Consider the following 23,589-nt stretch of genomic DNA (forward strand, 5'->3'; position numbering starts at 1 on the left):
ATTTCTAAGGAAATGCAGATATCTGGCTGATTGACAACATTAATGCAATTAAAATAAGGAAAATACCAGGTAGCTACTGTTTGCAGGAATTGTCAGAAGTATTTTCAAAGTGTGGTTCCTTGATTACTTGGCATTAGGATATAAAGTGCTGAGGCTCCCCGATTCTGGGCCCCCCTGCAGACCTACTGAGGAAGAATTTCTGAAAGGTCAGGGAATCTATTTTCTACAAAGTATCTCTGGAAATCGTTACACACACTGAAGTTTAAGAGATCTACTGAGGCTGGATAACGAAGTAAAATTTTAAAAGTGAGAATCCCACTTACCTATTTTTAAAAGAGATATGAAGAAAAAATTTTAAAAAGGATAGGAAAACCACAGAGAAGAAAAGACATTTCAATAATCTCTCTCCCTCCTCTCCTCCCCTCCCTCTCACTTTAACACACACATACACAAACAGACACACAAAATAATACCACCACATTGATGAAAATATGCTGAAGGAGCCTTTTTACTTCTAACTTGCTACCTCATAAGAACATGCTATCATAGGAGGCAGTCCAAGATAGAAGCATAGAAATAGCCTGAACTCAGTTCCTGGACACACCAAAATCTATACCTACATATACCTTCCTATATGAAGAGGAACTAAGGGCTGACCGAACAGCTTCTGCACAACAAAGAATAGGACCACATAAAGGAACAGGAGAGACACAGGTAACCTTGGTAACAACCACCCCTCAGGGAGGATATCACTGAGGGGCCCATGTGCAGACTTATCCACCCTGGGGCACTGAAAAACAAAACAAAAATTGTAGTTTAAAGGGAAACTAGACTATTAAGTGAAGGAAATTCATTTTATTAATAACTCTAGAATGTCTGCCAAGTGGTAGAACTGCTGAACTCTCCAGGATCAGAGGTATTCAGGCCCCTAAAACCTAATGCCAGCTCCAATTGCCCATCAAGGTGACCCAGGTGACAAAGCACCCTCATCTTACCTAAGCCTGGTCTCATGCCATCTCCAGCCATCCCACCAAAGCAGCCCAAAAACCCCTGGCCTGAGCCTATTCCATTTCAGCTGTCCCTCCAGAGTGACCATGGTGCCAAGCACTCCAGGAACGCCTACGCCTGGATTACACTTGCTTCAGTTGTAACTGACCTGACAGAGTGCTTCTATGCAGAGTGCCCCAGCTAACACCTATCCAGCACCAGCCAGCTAGCCAAAACCACCAAGTACACAGCTTACACAGGGGACATTTTTACATATCGCCACTTCAAGACTAGGAGAGGTGGCCATTCCACCTAATTCATAGAAACAAAGAGAAAAATCAGGAGAGAGAGAGGAAGTTCCAAACAAAAGAACAAGACCCAGAAAAAGAACTAAATGAGGATCCCTGGGTGGCGCAGCGGTTTAGCAGCTTGTCTTTGGCCCAGGGCGCGATCCTGGAGACCCGGGATCGAATCCCACATCGGGCTCCCGGTGCATGGAGCCTGCTTCTCCCTCTGCCTGTGTGTCTGCAGCCTCTCTCTTCTCTATCATAATTAAATAAAAATTTAAAAAAAAAAAAGAACTAAATGAAACAGGTAATCCATCTGTTTATAATCCATCTTTGAACTCCTTATAAAGAGTTCAAAGTAATGGTCATTATGATGCTCACCAGACTTGGGAGAAGAGTGGATGAATTTAGTAAGAACTTCAACAAAGAGAAAATCTGAAAAGGAACCCACCAGAACTCAAAAATACTACTAAATGACAGTACTAGAGGGAATCCACAGCACAGTAGAGGAAGCAGAACAGATCAGTGAGCTGCAAGACCGGGAAACCAAGCAACCAAGGTGAACAACAAAAGGAAAAAAAAAAATTAACATTAAATTTATTACTATTTTTAAAGATTTTATTCATGAGAGAGAGAGAGAGAGAGAGGCAGCAACATAGGCAGAGGGGAGCCCTCTTGCACTGTTGGTGAGAGTGTAAATTGGTGCAGCCACTATGGAAAAGTGTTGAGGTTCCTCAAAAAATTAAAAATAGAATTAACATATGATCCAGTAATTCTACCATTAGTATTTACCCAAAGAAACTGAAACACTAATTCAAAAAGATCTATTCATCCCTGTATATATTACAACATTATTTTCAATAGCCAAGATACAGAAGTAATTCAAGTATCCATCAATGGATGAATAAAGATGAGGTATGTGTGTGAGTGTACACTGGATTCCTACTCAGGCATAGAAAGGAATGAAATTTGCTGTTTGTGACAACATACATGGACCTAGAGGATATTATGCTAATTGAAGTCAGAGAAAAATACTGTAGGATTTTACTTATGTAGAATCTAAGACCTAAATGAACAAACAAAAGCTCATAAATATAGAGAAGTGGTGGTTGTCAGAAGGGAGGGGAGTAGGAGGATGGCAAAACAGGTGACAGGATTAATAAGTACAAACTTCCAGTTGTAAATAATTCATGAGGATGTAAAGTACAGCATAGTCAATAATATTATAATCTTGTATGGTGATAGATGGTAACTACGTTTACTGTGGTGAGCATTGCATAATGTATAAAATTGTCAATCCACAACTTGTACATCTGAAATTAATATAATATTGTCTGTCAACAATACCTAAATTTTAAGATTATAATAAAAAAAATTAAAGCTGTGAGTGGTTATGGCACAAGTGAGGACCGTTGGCTATATTCACTTGACCACAATGGCCAGATGGCAGTTGCCCCTGCTATAAATGCATATAGAGTCAGAGTGTCCACTATAACACATTTTTAGTAGAAAGATTCCTTAACTATATTTAAAGAAAGTATGCTACTGAATATGATCAAGAATTGAAAACTGTTACAATTGTCCCTAGCCCAGATTTATTTAGATTAATGCAAAGTATATTTATTTCTTTATAGATTTTTTTATCCTTGAGCTGCTTAAAACTAGAGACACATATTTATATTTACATGTATTCACAAGAATTTACATTTCCAGAGGAAATTTATCAAAATTAATAGTCTGCTTCCAAAATGCATATTCATAACAAATGCATATTCATGACAAAACTTTGCAACATCCACTGAATATAACGGTAAGTGATAGGAGACAAGTAACTGTATGATTTTATCCCCATATTTGTTTCATTCACATTACTATTTTAAAGTGCAGTGAGAAAGGGACATCTGAGTGGCTCAGAGGTTGAGCGTCTGCCTTTGGCTCAGGGCGTGATCCCGCGGTCCCAGGATTGAGTTCTGCCTCGGGCTTTCCACATGGAGCCTGCTTCTCCCTCTGCCTATGTCTCTGCCTCTCTCTCTTTCTCTGTGTCTCTCATGAATAAATAAATTCTTTTAAAAAAATAAAGTGCAGTAAGAGGAAATGAGACAGGAGGAAAGTATTCGAAAATTAAAGAAATGTATGACATGCTTTAAAATAATTCTACAGGGATCCCTGGGTGGCGCAGCGGTTTAGCGCCTGCCTTTGGCCCAGGGCGCGATCCTGGAGACCCGGGATCAAATCCCACGTCAGGCTCCTGGTGCATGGAGCCTGCATGGAGCCTGCTTCTCCCTCTCCCTGTGTCTCTGCCCCTCTCTCTCTCTCTCTCTCTGTGACTATCATAAATAAATAAAAATTTTTTAAAAATCTTTAAAATAATTCTATAAAAAAAACAACAAAAAAATAATTCTATAAAATCTCAATTCAAAAAAAAATCTCAACTCATAAAAGATAAATACATGGTTCAGAGAGAGTAAGTGCTTTTATATATTGCACCTGTCTTTACAAAAATGTGTGTCCTTAACATTGTACATTAAAGAACTTTGTTACTCGGTGGGAGGCCTAGGGAAGATGATGAAAGAAGGGGGCCTAGGAGAAACACCTACAGATCAAGCATTAGGAGCCAGTGTGAAATGAAAAATCAATCATATCTGAAATTCAATCATACCATAAATATCTGAAATTATAAAGGCAGTTTACTAAAGTAATTCCATTTCCAAGATTATCTTCTACTCAATAATCAACCACTTACCTTTTTTAAAATGGTAATATATACCTATGGTTGCAATGTATATGGAGTCTACAAATATGAAATTATAATCCAGTCACCTTACTAGATCACAGGTTTTCTTAGATAGAACTCCAAAGCAACTTCAAAACTTGAAAATCAACTCCAAGGATCTGTATCCATTTTTACATAGGCCCATCTACTTTTAGAAAAGCTTGCTGGGTCTGATTATTCTTTGAGCTTACAAATTTCACTTATTAGCAAAACAAATACAAACAGGAGCCAAAATGTTTTGACAAGAATAAATTTGGATTTAGTCCAGTAATTAAGAGATTACTCTGCTTTGCCAAACTGATGTGAAAATAAAAAACTATTTCTTAAATTCTTGAGTCTTTCTCCAAATTAAACCTATTTTAGGTCATGGAATCTATCTCTGTATCTCTGCTCATCCTGAGATACAGGTACTTGTTTCCCTGTTATTAAGAAAATAACAAGAGCCTCTGGTCATACTTACCTCAGCCCATTCTGTGGAGCCCAGCAGCCCAAACTCTTCTGCGTCCCAGCTGGCAAAAATGATGGTTCTCCTAGGTCTCCAGCCTGCAATCATTGTTAACATACATTAACGTGCCTAAAAATAGAGAACAATTAAGTGAGTCCCTTTTTGTCATCAGCTACCGAGGAAGCATTATTCACCTCTGCTCATCAGTTTTCCAAAACTTTGGACGATTTCTTGCAAAACAGCAGCCCCACTGGTCGGGTCAATTGCTCCAAACACCCAGGAGTCTCGATGACCTCCTAGAATAACGTACCTATCTGGAAAATAATGCGTTCAGAAGAACCACAACTTTGAATACATTACAAAGAGTTGCATTTTAGGTTTTTAAATTAAACTGCCTTTTGGTTGAGATTCTTCCATAGGGGGAAAAATAAAAATCAACATTATAGAGATTCCTTTTAGAGTCGTACTATTTTTTTTTTTCAAATGTAGCTGTTTCACATCCGTCAAGGAAAAAGAATCAATTCCTGACTGAAGTTTGTTTTCTCTTACTCTTAAACTTAGTAAAAATGAAGTGTTTAAAAAAGTTCAGACTTACCAGGTTCCACAGATCCTCTGATCGTTCCAATGACATTGTAAATCCTTGTAATTTTATTAGTGTTATGAACGTGCATTCTTACCTTCCTAGAATTTCAAAGGGAATAAATTACTTCACATGCATTACATCAAACAGTTTTGTTCCACCATCGTATTATGAAAAAATCTCAAAATTACAGAGAACTGTATAACAGGACAATGAATTCCCATATATCCAGCCTAAATTCAATAGTCATTAATATTGTTGATGTGTGCAATTTGTAAACGGTTAATGCATTTTACTCCTAAGTACTTTAGCAAGCTTAAAGCCAGATTTTTAAAAACTGAATCTCAATATTTTTATTACTCCTCCCTCATAGCTACATTGTTATTTAAAGTCCAATATGTTCGCAAAATGAATTTAAGTAAATTAAGCAAAAAAAGTCCAAAAAAAAAAAAAAAGTCCAAAATATTCTTATTCAAAATGTCTTAGGTATTCATTCTAAAATTTTTAAATACACTATTAATTACAAAAATAAGGCAGGCAGCCAATTATGTGTTAGAGGACAAACAAGCTTTTTTTGTCTTTGTGGGCAGCCCCGGTGGCACAGCGGTTTGGCGCCGCCTGCAGCCTGGGGTGTGATCCTGGAGACCTGGGATCGAGTCCCACGTCGGGCTCCCTGTGTGGAGCCTGCTTCTCCCTCTGCCTATGTCTCTGCCTCTCTCTGTGTCTATGAACAAATAAATAAAATCTTAAAAAATAAATAAAAATGTGTCTTTGTATTTACATTAATTCCTGCTGGTCAGTGAGTCAGTGACTTTCTTCAAGACTCTTGAAGCATAGTATCAGTACATTGTTAAATAGCTGGCTGAGTGCTGCCAAAGAGAAACATGGGAAATTTGGAAAGGAAATGGGAATTTGGGAAGCATCGACTAAAATGTACAACTATGTAACGAAACTTTTCTAGCCCAGAAAAATCACTGTTGATTCTGATTTGAAACCAGCCTTTTATTTTTTTTTTATTTTTTATTTTTTAATTTATTTTTTATTGGTGTTCAATTTACTGACATACAGAATGAAATCAGCCTTTTAAATATCCATTCATGCAATGTAATTAACCAAATTATAATTCAAGGGGAAATAAAATCAGTCGCAAATAGGGGGAAAAAAAAACCCCATTCACATTCTATGAATCCAAAATGACATGGGAAAATGTGGAGTCTCTTTTTCACAAGGAAACAAAATGAATCTTTATCTATGGAGCAGGGTGGGAGAGTAGATAGAGAGGAATCCCAGCAGTTTCTAGTTTGTGGTTGTTCATATAGATGGAAGAACAAAGAGGTTGTCAAAACTTGGATACTGCTAAGTGCAGATTTTCGTTTTTCCCCTCTATAAGGATATTGTGCTTCTGATTTCATATACAAGTCATGTGCAATATTCAAAGTGCCTTTGGGAAGAATCTAATGGGTATTTTTTTCCATTTTAAGACATTTATTTTGCTACTGAGAGATAAAAATAGCAAGAAAGCAGAAACATTTTTAGCATGTGTTTCTAAAAATATGAGCCTAAGATCTATTAGTAAGAAACCCCAAAGCATTGATATTATGGCATTAAATGAAGAAAAGAATAATGTTACAAATGAGGGAAAAAAATCTATTTTAATCAAAACCTGAAAGCAAACATAGACTATCTGTTCAGACTCTCAGACGAGCTAATCCACATATTTATTTCGTATGTCTTTCTAGTTTTTAGAATCATTGACTCCAGGAGTTTCTAAAAGAATATCTATGTCTTTGTCCTATTATCACTTCAAATTCATCATGTTCCAAATAAAATGAACTCTACAATGTAAGCTCCAGGGAGGGGGTGTAGGGATTTTGCCTGTTTTGTTCACTGCTGAATCCCCAGTGCCCAGAATGGTAACTGGGTTATAGTAAATGCTCAATAAATATTTGTGAAATGAATGAATATACCTCTGTAAGGGAAAAGTGAGAAAGGCCTTAGCTTATCCGTCACCTCTGCCTACCACTGTCTTTTATAAGACTATTTCAACTCTGTAGAGATCAAATTTAACTTGTAGAAATACCACATCCACTGAAATATACAATGTCTAGTGAATGTTCAATTGATTCCTTCAACGTAGAAGAAACAAGTTTTTTTGCTATTAAATACTTTCAGTATTCCTGATGAGCTGATTTTTTGGTATCATCACTGAATTCTCCTTTGAACCAATTTCAATTCTTTCATGGTTCTCTTATTAATTAATGAATTAAATGAAAATTTTGACACATGTTCATTTTATATTTATAGGAGAAACATGGTTTTACTTCTAAAAAAAAATCATCCTCCATCATTTTTTGGAAGTCCCATTGAAATGTGCAGTAGATTCACCTCATTGAACCAGTTGCAGGTAACCTAAAACCTAGGTATGTCTTCTTTTGGCTCGGAGGTAAATCACCAGCAGTGACATTTTTACTCTGCTAACTCTATCTCTAACTTTTTTTTAAACTATTAAGTTTATAATTTTAACTCCAGTAGAGTTAACATACAATGTTATATTAGTTTTGGATGTACAACGTAGTGATTCAACAATTCTATACAGTACTCGGTGTTCATTGCGGTAAGTAGACTCTTAAACCCCTTCACCCATTTCACCCATCCCCCCACCCACCTCCTTTGGGCAACCGTCATTTGTCCTGTGTAGTTAAAAGTGTTTCTTCATTTGTCTTTTTGTGGACTTCTAACTTTATAATGTCTTTCCTACTGATTTTGTGTCTTATATTTCTACTAGTTTCCTTATGGCAGGTAAATTATTCCCTATTGGTGGGAGCAATGATTAAGAATTTGATTTTAGGTCTTGTCATTTGGTAATCTCTATAAATAATTATCAAGAGGTCTTCTGAGAGAAAAATGACAGAATCCCTGTAGATGGATTAATCAATTATCAAAAGTTCTTCCTGGTGAGAAAGAACAGTTTTTGTGTGTGTGTATGAGCCCATTTTGAGCTCAAATCAATTAAGAATTTTGTGCCCATAGTGAAGAACTTTTTAATATCTAGACCAGAGAATTTGTATATTTTTGAGTTTACTCTTGAACTGAGATTGTAGAACTAAAGCTATATGTTTTCTCTGTTCTCTGTGTCATTATGTTTGTTTCTAAATCAGAAAGGCCTTTATCTTTAATTGTGTATGTTAGATTTTCCTGCTGCTATTGATAATAAACTCTCATATACTAAAGTAACTCTGAGTTACAGAGACAAGTAATTACATGAAGTATTTCTAAAATTCCTTTAAAATATTGAACTTCTAATACTTTAAAAGGTCTGAAGTGAGAAACATTTTTACAAAAACTAAGAAAACACTGAGAATCCAAGTTTGCATTGTTAAAGTGTTAGCAAACAAGACTGATTTACTAATTTTGGTTTAATCAAAAGAGCTATATATTCTGATTTATCAGCATTAAATTTCTCTTTCTCTCTCAAGCAAATCAGACTACTTAAAATTCTAAATCATGCCATGGCTGTTTCACAACTCTACACAAGCTGATCTCTCGAACCGCCATTTCCTGCCTGCCTTGATCCAGTGGAAACTTAATCTTTCTATAATACTAAACTCAATGAATATTCTGTGATCACTCCTCTACAACAGTGCTACTTCAGTGAGCCTTACAATAGTTATTTGCTTTTCCATTTTAACTCATTTAACCCACCTACACAGTAAGTAATAAATATGAGCTCCTTTCTCTCTGCTCTTGTACTCCCTCCCTTAAAGTTTCAGAATGCTTACATTTGAAATATTGGGTTATCTGAAACACTGTTTTATTTTTTTTTAATTTTTTATTTATGATAGTCACAGAGAGAGACAGAGAGAGAGGCAGAGACATAGGCAGAGGGAGAAGCAGGCTCCATGCAGGGAGCCCGACGTGGGATTCGATCCCGGGTCTCCAGGATCGCGCCCTGGGCCAAAGGCAGGCGCCAAACCGCTGCGCCACCCAGGGATCCCTGAAACACTGTTTTAAAAGTTTAGGTTTAACATTTTAACTACCTACTTCACCTAAACTCAAATGTAGTCACGGTTAAGACTTTGTAAAAACAAAGGTTGTGATCTCACTATTGGAAGAATTCAGTATATCATTCCCTCAGTAATTCTTAAGTGATATAAAATGATCAAGTGTTTACTATGAAAAAATGAGAAAAAGATAAGCAAAATATAACTTGGCAGAGCAGTTATCTTCACATTTTTCCATTAAGCATATAAAACTTTTCCAGTCTATTAAAGTAATATAAAATTACCTGAAGGACTCATGCCCTGCAAAGCCAGGCCCAATGTTATAATCCACATTAAGACTTCCCTTCCAGCTGTCATCTGGTGGGCCAGTTCCTCCCATGTGACTGTCAAGAGAAAAGGAAAATGACATTAAAAAGGCTGAGCATCACAATTTCTTAGAAGAAATCATTAAGTTTGATGAGATATTTCAATCATACATTTAACAAATATTTATTGAGCCAAGTACTGTCAATATTCCCTTTGTGGAACTTATATTTTAGCAAGAGAGCCAAAATTGATGAAGTACTTAATATGTCTGTGATAAGAGGGCTTGGGGAAAAAAAATAGGGAGAGGAAATGAGAAACATCAACCTCCTTCCTTCTGACTTTATGTAGGGAAGCATTAGATATAGGAAATATTGAAAATAGGCAATCCAGGACTGTGTTAATGTGGGGAACCAGCTGCAGAGCCTATCTGAGAACTGAATCTCCTAGCCCTCAGCACACTGGGGATATGGGAGGTCCAGAGTCAGCACACTGATTCTTGACCACATTGTTCTCCAGATAAAGCTCCTCTGCTCCCCCCCTGCTTGAGTCAATAGCCTATTCTTTTACCTTTTGAAGTAAACATGTTTTTCTCTGCTTCCCAAAGTTAATCATTCCTATAGCCAACCTGCTGACTCTCTTAAGAAAAACTGGAGGAGACAAAGCCTTGGGATCTGAGGTCCCAGTCGGTTTGAGTCAGAGTCTCAGTCACCCTGGCCCCTAGATTAAAATTCAGTGAGACTCCAGGTCTTTCTTCACATCGTCACCTCCAACTATCCTGCATCTGTGGCATGTTAAGGAGAAGAAATTAATTTCTAGAGAAGCTTCTGATTACCTAGTAGGCACTCATTAAGCAATTATTAAATTGTATTGGTACAGACATCTAAAAAAATAAAAGTTTGGAGATCTGTGAAAGAACATCAGTAATATAAATGCAAAAATAGCAAACATTAATTAAATGCTTACTATATTCTAGATACTTTACACGCTTGCATTGAAGGTCATCTCCTCCTCCTAATAAACCTATCAAGGAGAAACAATTACTATCCCTCATTTCACAGATAAGAAAACTGAATCAGAGAAAGATTAAGTAGCTAGTCCAAGTTCACACATCTAATAAGTGGCAGACACTGTAATATTTTTAAGATACAGGTCAAGTACAAACATCAAATAAATATCAAGAAAATCCAAATATTTGAAAAATCTCCAATCAGTATTTATCTTTGGACACAGTTTTGTACTTAAGACTTTCATTTGTACCAGACTAATGGTTTCTTGCTATTTCCTATTGTGCTCTGTTATTCTTACTTCAGGAGCTATTTTGATACAAGACTCTTTTAAAAATTCATCTTCCTATTTTGTTCCCTTAAGTTAAAAAAAATTTTTATTGAGGTATAAGTGACATATAACATTGGTTTCAAGTATACAACTAGACTTTTAACATTATTAGATTACGTTGGTTGTAGATGAGAAAATGGACATATTAGTGTAAAATCTTAAACCTCATATCCAATTAGAATACCTCATACCGTAGTAATATTTCTGCATCATTATACCCAATAGGATGTACAGGGATCTTGGGGATTCCCACTCCTTCTTTGACATCAAGTCTAAAGGTGTACTCTGCAGAAATTAATTGCACAAAATGAAATCAACTGAAGAATCTGAGCATGGTTATAAAGAAATTTCTTTTATTCCTATCTTAGATTTACTACATGTTTGAAATTATATCAAAATTTAAAGTTCCCTCAAAGCCAATGATTGTTTTACCTAATATGACCTATTTAATTCAACAGTAAGAAATGAAATCATTTAAATTTTAGTGTGAAATCAACTGTAGGTATTATAAATTTCTAATTTTTTTTGACATTTCAACAAATTCTCTTGAATTTTACAAGAGTATTTTATTTCCTCATCGATATCTTGAATCCTTTCTAGAGAAGCTTCATTTAACCAGCTGCCTGGAAAATGTGTCCCAAATTCTGAAACTAGGTATAACTGAAAAAAAATTAAAGGGAATTTATGAGATCTTGGAAATAATAAAAATATTTTTTCAAATAGTAATACAATATTCTCTTTAAAGGAAGACTGAAAAGTATTGTCAGACTTACAACCTCATTGAGACTTTGGCTTTCAGCCAAAATAGTTCTATAACCTATCTTATAAACAAAGTAAGATTTCAGTCAAATCACATCATATTCCACCTTAAAACTAGACAAGAGCAAATGGGAAAAGAAGCAGAGAAAAGAACGTAATAAAGATCAGGAGAAATAGGAAACAGAAACATGGTTCTTTGAAAATTGATAAAACTGATTAATCTCTAGCAAATCAGTTCAGGAAAAAAAAAAAATCCCATGATCAAGAATAAAGAACAGAATATCACTGTAGAACCTGCACATGCATAAGCACACATGTGCATGCACACACACACAGAATGAAAATATTATGAACTCTATTAAATTTAACTTAGATGAATGGACAAAATCCGTGGAAAACATAAGTTACCAAAGCTCACCTAACAAATACATGAACAACCTAAAGAGCCACATATCTATTTTAAAAGTTGAATTTGTACTCATTTTTACTATCAAATGTGGTATGTAGTCATAGATAAAATCTGCATAATCAAAAGCTCTTTGGGAACTTCAGTATCTTTGGGTAAAGGGTAAACCTGACAAAAAGAACCTAAAGTAAAACCTGCAGCTGTATCATACTTAACAGAGAAAGACTGGATTTCTTCTGCTTGAGGAAGGAACAAGGCAAGGACATCTGCTCTAACACTTTTTTTTTCCAGCAATGTCTGAGACGTACTAGTCAGTATACAATGACAGAGACATTTAAAAAAGTAAAAGACATCTAGACTAGAAAAAGAGAAATAAAACTGAATTCACAGGAAACATGATCATCTATGTAAAAACTCTGATGGTATCTACAGAAACCTCCTAGAATTACTTAGTAAGTTAAACAAGTTTGCAGGATACAAGATCAATTTATTTCTTCCACAAATACAAAGAATTTACTAGCAATGAACGTATGGAAATTAAAATTTAAAATGTGTTTTTGAAAAGCATAAAACCAGGAAATGCATATGGATAAATGTGAAAGATGTGCACGATCTGTACAGTGAAACTACAAACATGCTGATATAAATTAAGGAATACCTAAATAAATGGAGAATTGTGCCATGCAGATCAAAATCTTCAATATTTTATAAGATATCAATTCTCCCCAAATTGACATATATTTAATTCAATCTCGAACAAATTCCCAGCATGCTTTTCAGTGCAAATTAATAGGCTGGTTTTAAAATTCACATGGAAAAGACCTAGAATAGCCCCCCAAAATTTTGAAAAAAAATGTAACTTGAATTACATATCTACTACAATGCAAAATTAAAAAGACTGAACAAACTAAATGTAGTAAGGATATAAAGCAAGTGGAACACTCACACACTGCTGCGAGGATATAAAATGCATAACCACTTTGGAAAACAATTTGAAAATCTCTTCAAAGGGGCACCTGGGTGGCTCAGTGGTTGAGCATCTGCCTTTGGCTCAGGTCGTGATCCTGAGGTCCTGGGATCAAGTCTGACATCAGGCTCCTTGTGGGGAGCCTGTTTCTTCCTCTGCCTGTCTCTGCCTCTCTCTCTCTCTGTGTCTCTCATGAATAAATAAAATCTTAAAAAAAAAAAAAAAGAAAGAAAGAAAATCTCTTCAAAAGTTAAATATGCATCTATCATATTATCCAGTCATTCCATTTCTATATATTTACCTATGAGAAATAAAAACATATGTACAAAGACTTGTATACAAGAGTTCATAGCAGCTTTATGTACAAGAGTCTCCAAACTGAAAATAATCCAAACATCCTACAATAAATGAATAAACAAATAGTGTATCCATGCAATGAAATACTGCTCGGCATAAAAAGGAATGAACTACTGACACAGACATCAACACAGATGGATTTCAAAACAATTCTGCTGACAGAAAGCAGATTAGTGGTTGCCTAGGGATTGGCAGGGAGTGGGTAGGAAGGGTTGGGAGGAAAGCATTACAAAGAGATGAGTGAAAACTTTTTGGGTAATGGATATATTCATTATCTTAATTGTGGAGACAGTTACATAGATGTCAAAACTTTTCACATTTTACATTTTAAACACCAAAAAACTCAGTGGTATTAAAAAAAATACAAATGTATGATCTAGAGAAGCATAAAATCACTAAACAATTCAGAAAACCAAAGCTCTAGTTTGGTAAAAGCAATATTACTTTGGGTATGGGGATCTGCATTTCTGCACCTTTACTCAAAGAAGAGGGAAATTCAACTGACCCTTCCCTCTCCATGTCCACACCTCGTGAAAATTTGAAACAAAAATATTATGTGGAAAATGTTTTTTTAATTCCTGGTAATAGTTATCCACAATACCATAGTTGCATACAGTTTTGAGATTATTCTGTAGACGTTTGCTTTCATGACTTCTATAAAGGCAAGTACTATTTTTGCAAAAATGGGTGAACAGTGACAGGCCCATCCATTACCTTTAGCTGGATAGCCTGGAGTGAGCGGGTCACCAGCACCATTCAAATTTAACACATTCCCTCTCTGTGCTGCAGTTCCAGGAAGGTTCCATCCTTTAGGATATGGCTGTACAGCAGGGGCAAAGTAATCAGCTGGATCTGAGTACAAGATGATTCCTATGGCTCCTGCTAACATGGCATTTTTAACCTGCAGAGGCAATGTGCAATCCATAATGTAGAACTGACAAATGATTAATTCATTTAAGAGAAAAATCAACTTAATATTGTAAGGAACTTAAGACACTACTTTTTATCATGCTGTTACACATTTAGTTCTTTATGCCTCAAGTACAATTTATCTCCTGGGGGAGCTAACAACTCTCATTTATTCTATACAACTCCAAACAAATTATTGTCTCTTCTGTGAAACATTCCTATTGTCACTAAAACTGCAAAATTAATGTCTCCCTTTTTTCTACCTCTTCTATTTTGTACATATTTCTGTTATATTAAAATACTATGACCCATTGTATGTCTTTAAAACATCTTTCTCCCTTGCCAGACTGAGAAACGTTTTTAGAAAACGGACCATGTCTCATTCCCTTTTAACTACCCACCCTCCAAAGTCTAGCACATCATATAAATATTTATAAAACTAAATTTAAGATCTATACAGAGTGTGTGAAAAATTGCCCACTGTGTTTTGTAAACATTTTCTAACAATCCAAATTGACCACAAATAGGAAAATCTTTCCTGTAAGATTCTGAATTCTTTACTACCAGAAATACTGTAGCAAAAGACAGATTACCACCAGTCTTGATTAATGAAAACATATTCAATATTTAGAAAGCTTTCTTACAACATGAATGGGAGTACAATCTGCCACAACTTTTTTGAAGGGCAATTTGATAATGCCTTCCAAAATTTTCAGAGAACATACGTGTTGATTCAGCCATTCAATTTCTAGGAATCCATACTACAAAAACCTTTGCATAAATGTTCAAGTGCATACAATGTATGTTCACAATGGATTATTTTTAATAGTAATAAATTCCAACCAAGCATCTATCAACACAGGAATGGCTAAACTGCTTATCAATTCTAGAAAGTATTATGTACCCATCCAAAATAACAAGGTATTTACCTACTAAGTAGCTATAGAGAATCAATTAAGTACCAATCACTAGCATAAGTGCTTTCAAACAAAGTCATTTAGTCTTAAGGATTCTAGGAGATTAGTGGTATTATTAGCATTCCCACTTTATGTATGAGGAAACATGGGCAGAGAAAGATTAAGTAACTTGCTCACAGTAAAAGATCTAGAGAACAAGGAACCTAGATGAGACCAGAATCAATGTTGTATGGATCTAGACTCCTATACTCTTAACCACACATTATACAACTCTCAATGTTTTGGCGTGGAGTGATACCCATATATTATTGCTGAGTGGAAAAAAAGTTATATATAGTATTTGATGCCATCTTTGTTAAAGTATAACATGTAAAACTAGTATATGGAAAGAATTTATATTCATATGTCACAGAATTAGGTCTAAGAAAAACTGTTAAGATTGATCATGTCTGGGCTAATAAAATGGGTAATGGAGGGTAGCTTTCATTTTTCAGTTTACATAAAATTTCGAAAAACAAATTTTGTTTCTGTAGTAAAAGTAACTTCCTTTTCTAGGTATGTGAAGTAACATAAAAACAGATTTCCTGTGCAACCATGACAAATAGGAAGATTTGTTAAATACATATATTGAAGTAATCCTGGAAAACACGATGCAAGCTGATCATTCACATTTAGAGGATATACACTATCCTCTTCTCTCTAGAAAAAGAGGAGATGATACAATACTTTATTTCCTCTGAAGATTTTTCCATATCTTGCAATAACAATCTTGCCACTGCAGTTGATGTTCATCTCTCTTTCCAGTTTGAAAAAGTCTTCAGTACGAGCATAGTTCACATATATGATATCTCCCTGTAAGAAAAGAAAAAAATTAAAAATAACAGAATACTGCTAATTAAAGAGAAAACAATAGAATAAGTTTGCTCCACAATACCATATCATCAAAAGTTATCTATCCTGGATTGGGCTTGAAAAACAGATCCATGCTAATTCTGTAGAAGTTTTTAGAAGATGTTTCAATACTTTGAAAAGTTAAAAAAAAAATTCCAATATATAACACTAAGCAGTGTTCTATTTTGAAGAGATTATCAGACTATACGGAGCTGAAGGAAATAGAGAGGATTTTAAAAATTCCAACTATATATTTTTTTAATTTTTTAAAAAGATTTTATCTATTTATTCATGAGAGACAGAGAGAGAGAGAGAGAGAGAGAGAGAGAGGCAGAGACATAGGCAGAGGGAGAAGCAGGCTCCCTGCAGGGAGCCCAGTATGGGACTCGATCCTAGGACTCTGGGATCACACCCTGAGCTGAAGGCAGATGGTCAACCACTGAGCCACCCAGGTGCCCCCAACTATGTTTTAAACAATTCCACTTATAACTGCACCACATAATAAAATACCTAGGAATAAACTTAACCAAGGATTTGAAAGACCTATACTCTGAAAATTATAAAATACTGATAAAAGTAATTGAAGACCCAAATAAAGGGAAAGATACTCCATGCCCACAGACTGGAATATCATTTAGCATCATTAAAATTTCCATACTTTCCAAAGCAATCTACAGATTCTACACAATCCCTATCAAAATACCAACAGCCTTTGTCACAGGACTACAAAAAGTAATACTAAAATTTGTATAAGAACTATAGAAGACCTCCAACAGCCAATGTGAGCAAGAGAAAGAACAAAGCTGAAGGTATCACAATCCCAGATTTCACGATAGACTACAAAGCCATAGTAATCAAAACAGCATAGTAGTGGCATGACAACAGACACAAAGTCCAGAAGTAAACCCACACTTATCCAATCAATCTATGACAAAGGAAGCAAGAATATACAGTGAAGAAAAACAGTCTCTCCAAAATGGTGCTATGAAAATCGGACAGCTATATGCCAAAGAATGAAACCAAGACACTTTTCTCAAACCATCCACAAAAATAAACTAAACATGAGACCTGACACCATAAAACCCCTAGAAGAAAATGTAGGGGAGTAATTTCTTCCACCTGAGCCTTAACCTTTTTCTAGATACGTCTCCTTGGGGAAGGGAAACAAAAGCAAAAATAAACTATTGGGACTACATCAAAATAAAACGCTTTTGCATCACTAGGAGAACCATAAACAAAACTAAAAAGGAGAAAGATAGCTGCAAATGATATATCTGGTAAGGGGTTAATATCCAAACTATAAAAGACTTTATATAACCCAATACCAAAAACTAAATAACATACATACATAATCTAATCCAAATGGGCAAAACACCTCAATAGACCATTTTCTAAAGAACATAAACAGATTGGCAACAGACGCATGAAAACATTCTCAACATTACTAACCATCAGGGAAATGCAAATCAAAACCACAATGAGATATTACCTCACATGGGTCAGAATGGCTAGTATCAAAAAGGTAGTAACAGGTGTTGGCAAAGATGTAGAGAAAAAAAGAAATCCTTGCATACTGTTGGTAGGAATGTAAGTTGGTGCGACCACTGTGGAAAACAGTATGGAAACTCCTCAAAAAGTTAAAAATAGAAATACCATATGATCCAATAATTCTACTACTGAGTACTTCCCCCAAAAAAGCAAAAACACTAATTTAAAAAAATGCACCCTTATATTTACTGCATCATTATTTAACCAAGTGTTCATTGATAGATGAATGGATAAGGAAGAAGTGGTGTATGTGTGTTACTCAGCCATAAAAAAGAGTGAGATCTTGCCATTTGCAACAACATGGATAGACCTAGAGGGTATTATGCTAAAAGAAATAAGTCTGAGAAAGACAAATGCCATATGATTTCAATTACATGCAGAATTTAAGCAAAAACAGACTCTAAAATACAAAACAAGCTGAGGGTTGCCAGAGAAGAGACAGATTGAAGGGGGAGAGGCGAGTGAAACAAAGGGGATTTTTTTTTTTTTTTTTTTTTTTTACAAAGAGGATTTTTAAAAGGAAAAAGAAATCCCAAACAGGTTTAATTTTCAAACATAGTATTAATTTAAGAACTTCTATGGTATGATCTATAAAACCAGATCTATAAATCTATGGAAAAAAAAAATCAAACTATAAACAAAGGAAAAGAGCTTATAAAAACATCTACTGATATAACTAAAGATGAGTTCAGCAACTTCTTTGTTATTTCAGAGTGGCATCTGCTTCATCAGGCTATGATTTTTGTGTATTTTTTTTTCCCTCAGATTATTTTTAGAAAGGGTGTTCATAGGACTGAACCTCAAAATGTGGATCAGCATGAATGATTCACCTAATCTTCTTGGTTTTAGTCCTCTACATAGGCTTTAAATAACAAAGGAAGGCTTAAAGAATTGAGTAAACAAGTCTTATTTTACCTCTGGTATGCCTTGGGCTGAGAAAGCGTTATATGGTGGAACAATATTTGTAACATTCTCATATCCATCTGGTGGTGGCTCAAGATAGGAGGTATTGAAAATCTAGCAAGAATTGTAACACATGCAGTTGGAGAGAAACATTCCAGATTGTTATTAAAGAATAATGCCCCCAAGTATACACTTACAATAGAATATTCTAAAACTAGGCTCAATAATTAATCAGGTAAATTCCACTGGCAACAGTGAAGAAGAGCTTTATTATTATTACTGCCTTCAAAATAGTAGCAACTTCTAGAAATACATGCAGTCTCAGGTGACTAGAAGTTCCCACATAAAAACAGGGCTGTGAAGGTGACACACACACCCACGATTCTCCTCGTGTTCCAATGATTCCTTTCCAACTTTTTTGGACCTCTTTTAATTCAAATGTATTTAAATAATGTTTCCTGTGTTTATCCCCAGTCCACTGTCTGCCTCATTTTATACTCCCTTCCTATGAGATTTCATTGACTCCCAAAATTTTGTCCATAGCCCAAATGCTTAGAAAGCTTTCCTTTTCAGACACGTGTATTTAAGGGCCTGATGGTTATTTCAGCTTGGGTGTCCAAACTCAACATGTCAAATTTTGAATTTATCATTCCTCACCCCAGGCCTACTTCTTGCTTGGCATTCCTTGCTATTATGAATTGCATCATTACTCAGATACCCATTCCAGCCACATAGGAGTCATCCTGAACTCTGTCTTCATATCCTTCCTCCAATTAATCACTGATCAATTCCCACTAATGTTGCTTCCTGATTACTTCTTAGATCATCCTTCTTCCTCATTCCTACTAGCATCGTCATTTAGGGCTTCATCATCTTTCACCTAGACTATTCTCTTAAGACTTGAACTTTTTACCTAGTCAAGGTCTAACCTGCAGATGATCCAAACTATCTAAAAAATGCCTCTCTAGCCATATTCTTCCATTGCTTAGGACTTGTCAACTCAGTTTCCATTGACTGAAGTTGGATTCTAAGCCCCTTAGGACAATGTATAAGCCCTCCTATGATCTGTCCCCAAAACATAAATACTGGTTTATCTCTTATTGTGGCCTACTTCATACTTCACATTTTTGAAATACAGAAAATGTTTAAATTCCTCAATAATACTAAGGTAGTTATAGGTCTCCAAACATTAGCCGGTATTTTTTTCTGCCTAGAATTCTTTTCCTTTGTTTTTTCATGTTGTTAAATCCTTAGGATCTTTCATGACTCACATATCAGGAAAGTTTTCTTTCAAGAAGCCTAATCTAAGTCCATGCTAGTTGAAGTGAAACTTTTCTGTGTAAGGAACCCAAACCATACTCTTCATAACACTTAACCATATCGATTTAAAATTATGTGTTCCAACATCTGCCCTGCCTTAGTTAAAGCAAAGGAATCATGTTCCTAGGCTTCCTTCTGGCTTCAAGATTTAGCACTGTGCCTAACACAGTAAACACTGAATAATTAGTTTACAACTTATCAACTCTTCTAAAAAGTAGGAGTTCCACTGCACTATTACCAGATTTCTATTTTTACTTGATCCTATATCCCAATTCACATAAACTGGGGTTACCAAATACAAAGAGTACCAATAATTCCACATCACCTCAATCCCATGTTCATCCATGACTGATATATAGTTCACATTTGTCTCATTGGGGTAGGATAGGAGGACATCATAATGAACCAACTTGGCGGAATCCAGTCCAAATTTCTTCCACTGGGTTTGGATTTTCTTGGCAAGAAGTAAATTTTGTTCTGTTCCTGCCAGATGAGGAAGCTTTGTAAAAGAACTACATGGAAATAAAATACAAGTAGGAGTTAAAGACCACATTCAGACAATATGCCTAAGGATTATTCTAGATGCATCCCTCGTCTTTTAGGTATTATCATTTCTACATCAAAGATTAAAATATAGCTAGCAATAGCAAATTATAGGTATGCCAATTTAAAAATTATTTGTAACTACAATTTTCACATTATGCTTCCCCAGAAAAGAACATATTCCATGGTAAACACATGTAATCAGCAGGTATGAGAAGACACCTTGGAAGAAAGTCAGGCCTCTATACCACTGGTGCTTCTCCTTGCTCATCATCAGTTAGGACATTTTGGGCAGCAGGGGGCCGTTCATCATGTTTGCCGTAGACCAGCTGGACAATCTAATGTATAACTCAACTGCTGTCTTGTTATGTCTATTCAATTGTGTATTAATTTCATTGAGGTTAAAAGTCCATGCATTTTCATTTTATATTACCTTCCTCCCTGTTACCTGGAAGTTATACAACATATTTATTGAACTGAATTTAGACAATGTTTTCTTGGTTCTGAGTATAAATGTGTTGTAGCATTTAAGTGGCCTCACAAAAGTAGTTTTTATATAGATTCATTTTACATGAGAGTAATATTTTTAAAATATTTTCTCACCCCTCCCACTCTCCACCCCACCCTCCCTTTCAGTAAAATAATAATACTTCTCTAAATTGGGTTTTTAATCAACCATGGGACAACCAACAAAAGACAGGCAGTAAAGGATAATTGACATTCACTGAAAACTACATGCCAGACATGTGACCAGGCACTTTCACCTAGGTCAACTCAATGAATCTTCCCAACCCTTCTCCCATTGTCCTCATTTTGCAAATAAGGAAATTGAGAGAATAGTTAAATAACTTGTTTATAACTTCATAGTCATTAAATTCTGGGACTAAAATACAAAAGTCCTAGTTGTCTGACCTTGAGAAACAGTGATAATTTGAAATCATTCAACTGATATTATTTAATTGCCTGAACTCCTTGTATTGCTCCCTACACTGTGCATTTTTATAAAGTTCACACTCAAACATGGTGTATTGGGTTCTTTTTCATCTGACCCACACTTCTACCTTTCCATTTTCATTTCCCACCACTCTCCGTATAAAATTCTCCACCCTAAAGCATTTGGTAGACTCCTTTTTCTCCTGCAGTGACTACCTACTACCTTTGCACAAGGTCTTCTCTGAGACATAAATACCGTCCCACCTACCTGAGTCTCTATCACCACTTCTTTCATTCCCTTTTCCCACTGCAAGCTATTCATTATCCATTAGGACTCCTCTAGTATCTTCTCTGTGCAGTTTTCCCTTTCTATATCATTAAATTAAATCTACAGGTTATGGATATTGAATACCTTACAAAAGTTGTTTTAAAAATATTATTTTATTTATAGACAGAAGTTATTTCATATGCATTCTAAAAAGTAGGGCTTGAGATATTTCTACTTTATATAATTTATTATTGTTTTATTTTCTACAGTAAGCAGATAACATTCATATAATTAATACTGAAGGATTAACCATGAACTTCTGCCATCCATCTTTTAAAGAACCCACTAATGGGAGCCTGGGTGGATCAGTCAGTGAAGCATCAGACTCTTGATTTCAGCTTAGGTCATAATCTCAGGGTTGTGAGATTGAGCCTCCTGTCAGGCTCTGCGCTGGTCATGGAGCCTGCTTAAGATTCTCTTTCTCTCCCTCAGCCCCTTGGCCTCTCCTCCCCATCCCACATGTTTACTCGCATGTGTGTACTCTTTCTCTCACTCTTAAAAAAGAAAGAAAAGAACCCACTGAAATGGAATAAAGAAGTGGAAAAAAAAAAAAAAAAGAGCCACAGGGTGTAACATCCTTTAGTTCATTTCTAAATTTCTCGTTATGATCCCAAGGTGGGTACAGTTCCAGATATCATATACTCACACTGTAATGCTCAGGAGAAACATGTACAAACAAGAACATCTATTTCCTCTTCTGTGTTCCTTTTAACAGAGGAAAACTTATGGTAGAAGATCACAGCTAAACTTCCCTCTCATTTCATTGATCATAGAATATATACCTCTTCTCAAATGAAAGAAACATCACCAGAAGGAAGAGTTATAATGACTGGATTATGGACCAGTCAAGATACTCCTGGGCTGGAAAGGAGGTAATCCTTACTGAATACATGAAGGAGGATGAATACTCAACAGTTGAGGCTGGGGAAGATATCGAATTCTTCCCACTACATTAGAATCAAGAACCCAATCTTTAACACCTCTCCTTCCTGGGCTCTTTCACTGATCATAAACCTTCTACAACTATGATCAACAATTCTTTTACCCTCAGCCACCATTCTGAATGTTTGCTTGATTTCCTTGCCTTAACTGGTTTCCTCGGAGGACCCTGCTCACTTGCAAGCTGTTTTATTTCCCATGCCCCCACATATCTCAGGGCTAGAAGATGTGCTAGGAGTTCTTTCAAAAACAATGATTCTTTCAGGGGGCACCTGGGTGGCTCAGTGATTGAGTATCTGCCTTTGGCTCAGGTTGTGATCCCAGGATCCTGGCCCTACTTCTCCCTTATGTGTCTGTCTCTCTCTCTCATAAATAAAATCTTTAAAAAGAAAAAAAAAAAAAAAAAGAAAGAAAATCATTTAAAAAAATAATGACTCTTCTAAATCTCACACCAAAAGTTACCACCTATACCTTCTGGAAGCTGTTAAAACTGTGGGTCAGAGGGATCCCTGGGTGGCTCAGTGGTTTAGCACCTGCCTTTGGCCCAGGATGTGATCCTGGAGTCCCGGGATTGAGTCTCAGGTCGGGCTCCCGGCATGGAGCCTGCTTCTCCCTCTGCCGTGTCTCTGCCCCACCCCCTGTCTATCATGAATAAATAAATGAAATCTTTAAAAAAAAGAAAAAAAACTGTGGGTCACTGTCACTCTTCCTTATTCATTAAAATCTTGAGTTCCTAATTCAATTCAATGTATCTCACTCTACATCTATTTTTGTCATTCTTGGTGCGCAATTTCTGTATTCAGTTGGAGGTAAAGAAAAAAGCCAACTCCAAAAATACAATCATATAAACTATTACTTATCACCTTATGCTGTATTACATATTAAAGGGTAATAGAGATAAAATAAACAAATTTTAATGGTCAAGAACATTACTAAGTTTTGCTTCTGACATCTAATTTTCTAGGTGACTCCTTTCAGACACATCATGATACACTGCAGACAGAGTTCAATAGTGTTAACATTATACCTGATATTTTAAATTGCGTAAAAGACAAGCATTCTGTTTTAACTGATAAAATATTCTGCCATTTTACTGTATTGGAGGAAAAATAAAGACTGAGTCACTCTTTAAATGACATGCATCCTAACTGCCTA

At 35.7% G+C, this 23,589-nt stretch overlaps 1 protein-coding gene across 9 annotated transcripts in view; it reads right to left on the minus strand.

The window, feature by feature from the left end:
* The window catches only part of LOC112642033 (N-acetylated-alpha-linked acidic dipeptidase 2), a 65,177-nt gene that overhangs the window by 23,557 nt on the left and 18,031 nt on the right, over positions 1 to 23,589 (minus strand). For 4 of the 9 annotated variants that reach the window (XM_025419338.3, XM_025419337.3, XM_025419336.3 and 1 more), the window contains 9 exons: positions 20,017 to 20,203; positions 18,384 to 18,485; positions 15,756 to 15,881; positions 13,918 to 14,104; positions 10,906 to 10,999; positions 9,358 to 9,456; positions 5,088 to 5,173; positions 4,687 to 4,806; positions 4,508 to 4,590 (listed from right to left, as the gene is read on the minus strand). In XM_025419338.3, coding sequence (XP_025275123.1) covers positions 4,508 to 4,590; positions 4,687 to 4,806; positions 5,088 to 5,173; positions 9,358 to 9,456; positions 10,906 to 10,999; positions 13,918 to 14,104; positions 15,756 to 15,881; positions 18,384 to 18,485; positions 20,017 to 20,203 — 1,084 coding nt within the window. Of the gene's footprint in view, positions 1 to 4,507; positions 4,591 to 4,686; positions 4,807 to 5,087; positions 5,174 to 9,357; positions 9,457 to 10,898; positions 11,000 to 12,825; positions 13,034 to 13,917; positions 14,105 to 15,755; positions 15,882 to 18,383; positions 18,486 to 20,016; positions 20,204 to 23,589 lie in introns of those variants that run through there. The other 5 variants (XM_025419339.3, XM_025419343.3, XM_025419344.3 and 2 more) reach the window with 5 other exon arrangements.

This window comes from Canis lupus, chromosome 21 (assembly GCF_003254725.2).
Source record: "Canis lupus dingo isolate Sandy chromosome 21, ASM325472v2, whole genome shotgun sequence".
In the NCBI taxonomy this organism is placed as follows: domain Eukaryota; kingdom Metazoa; phylum Chordata; class Mammalia; order Carnivora; family Canidae; genus Canis; species Canis lupus.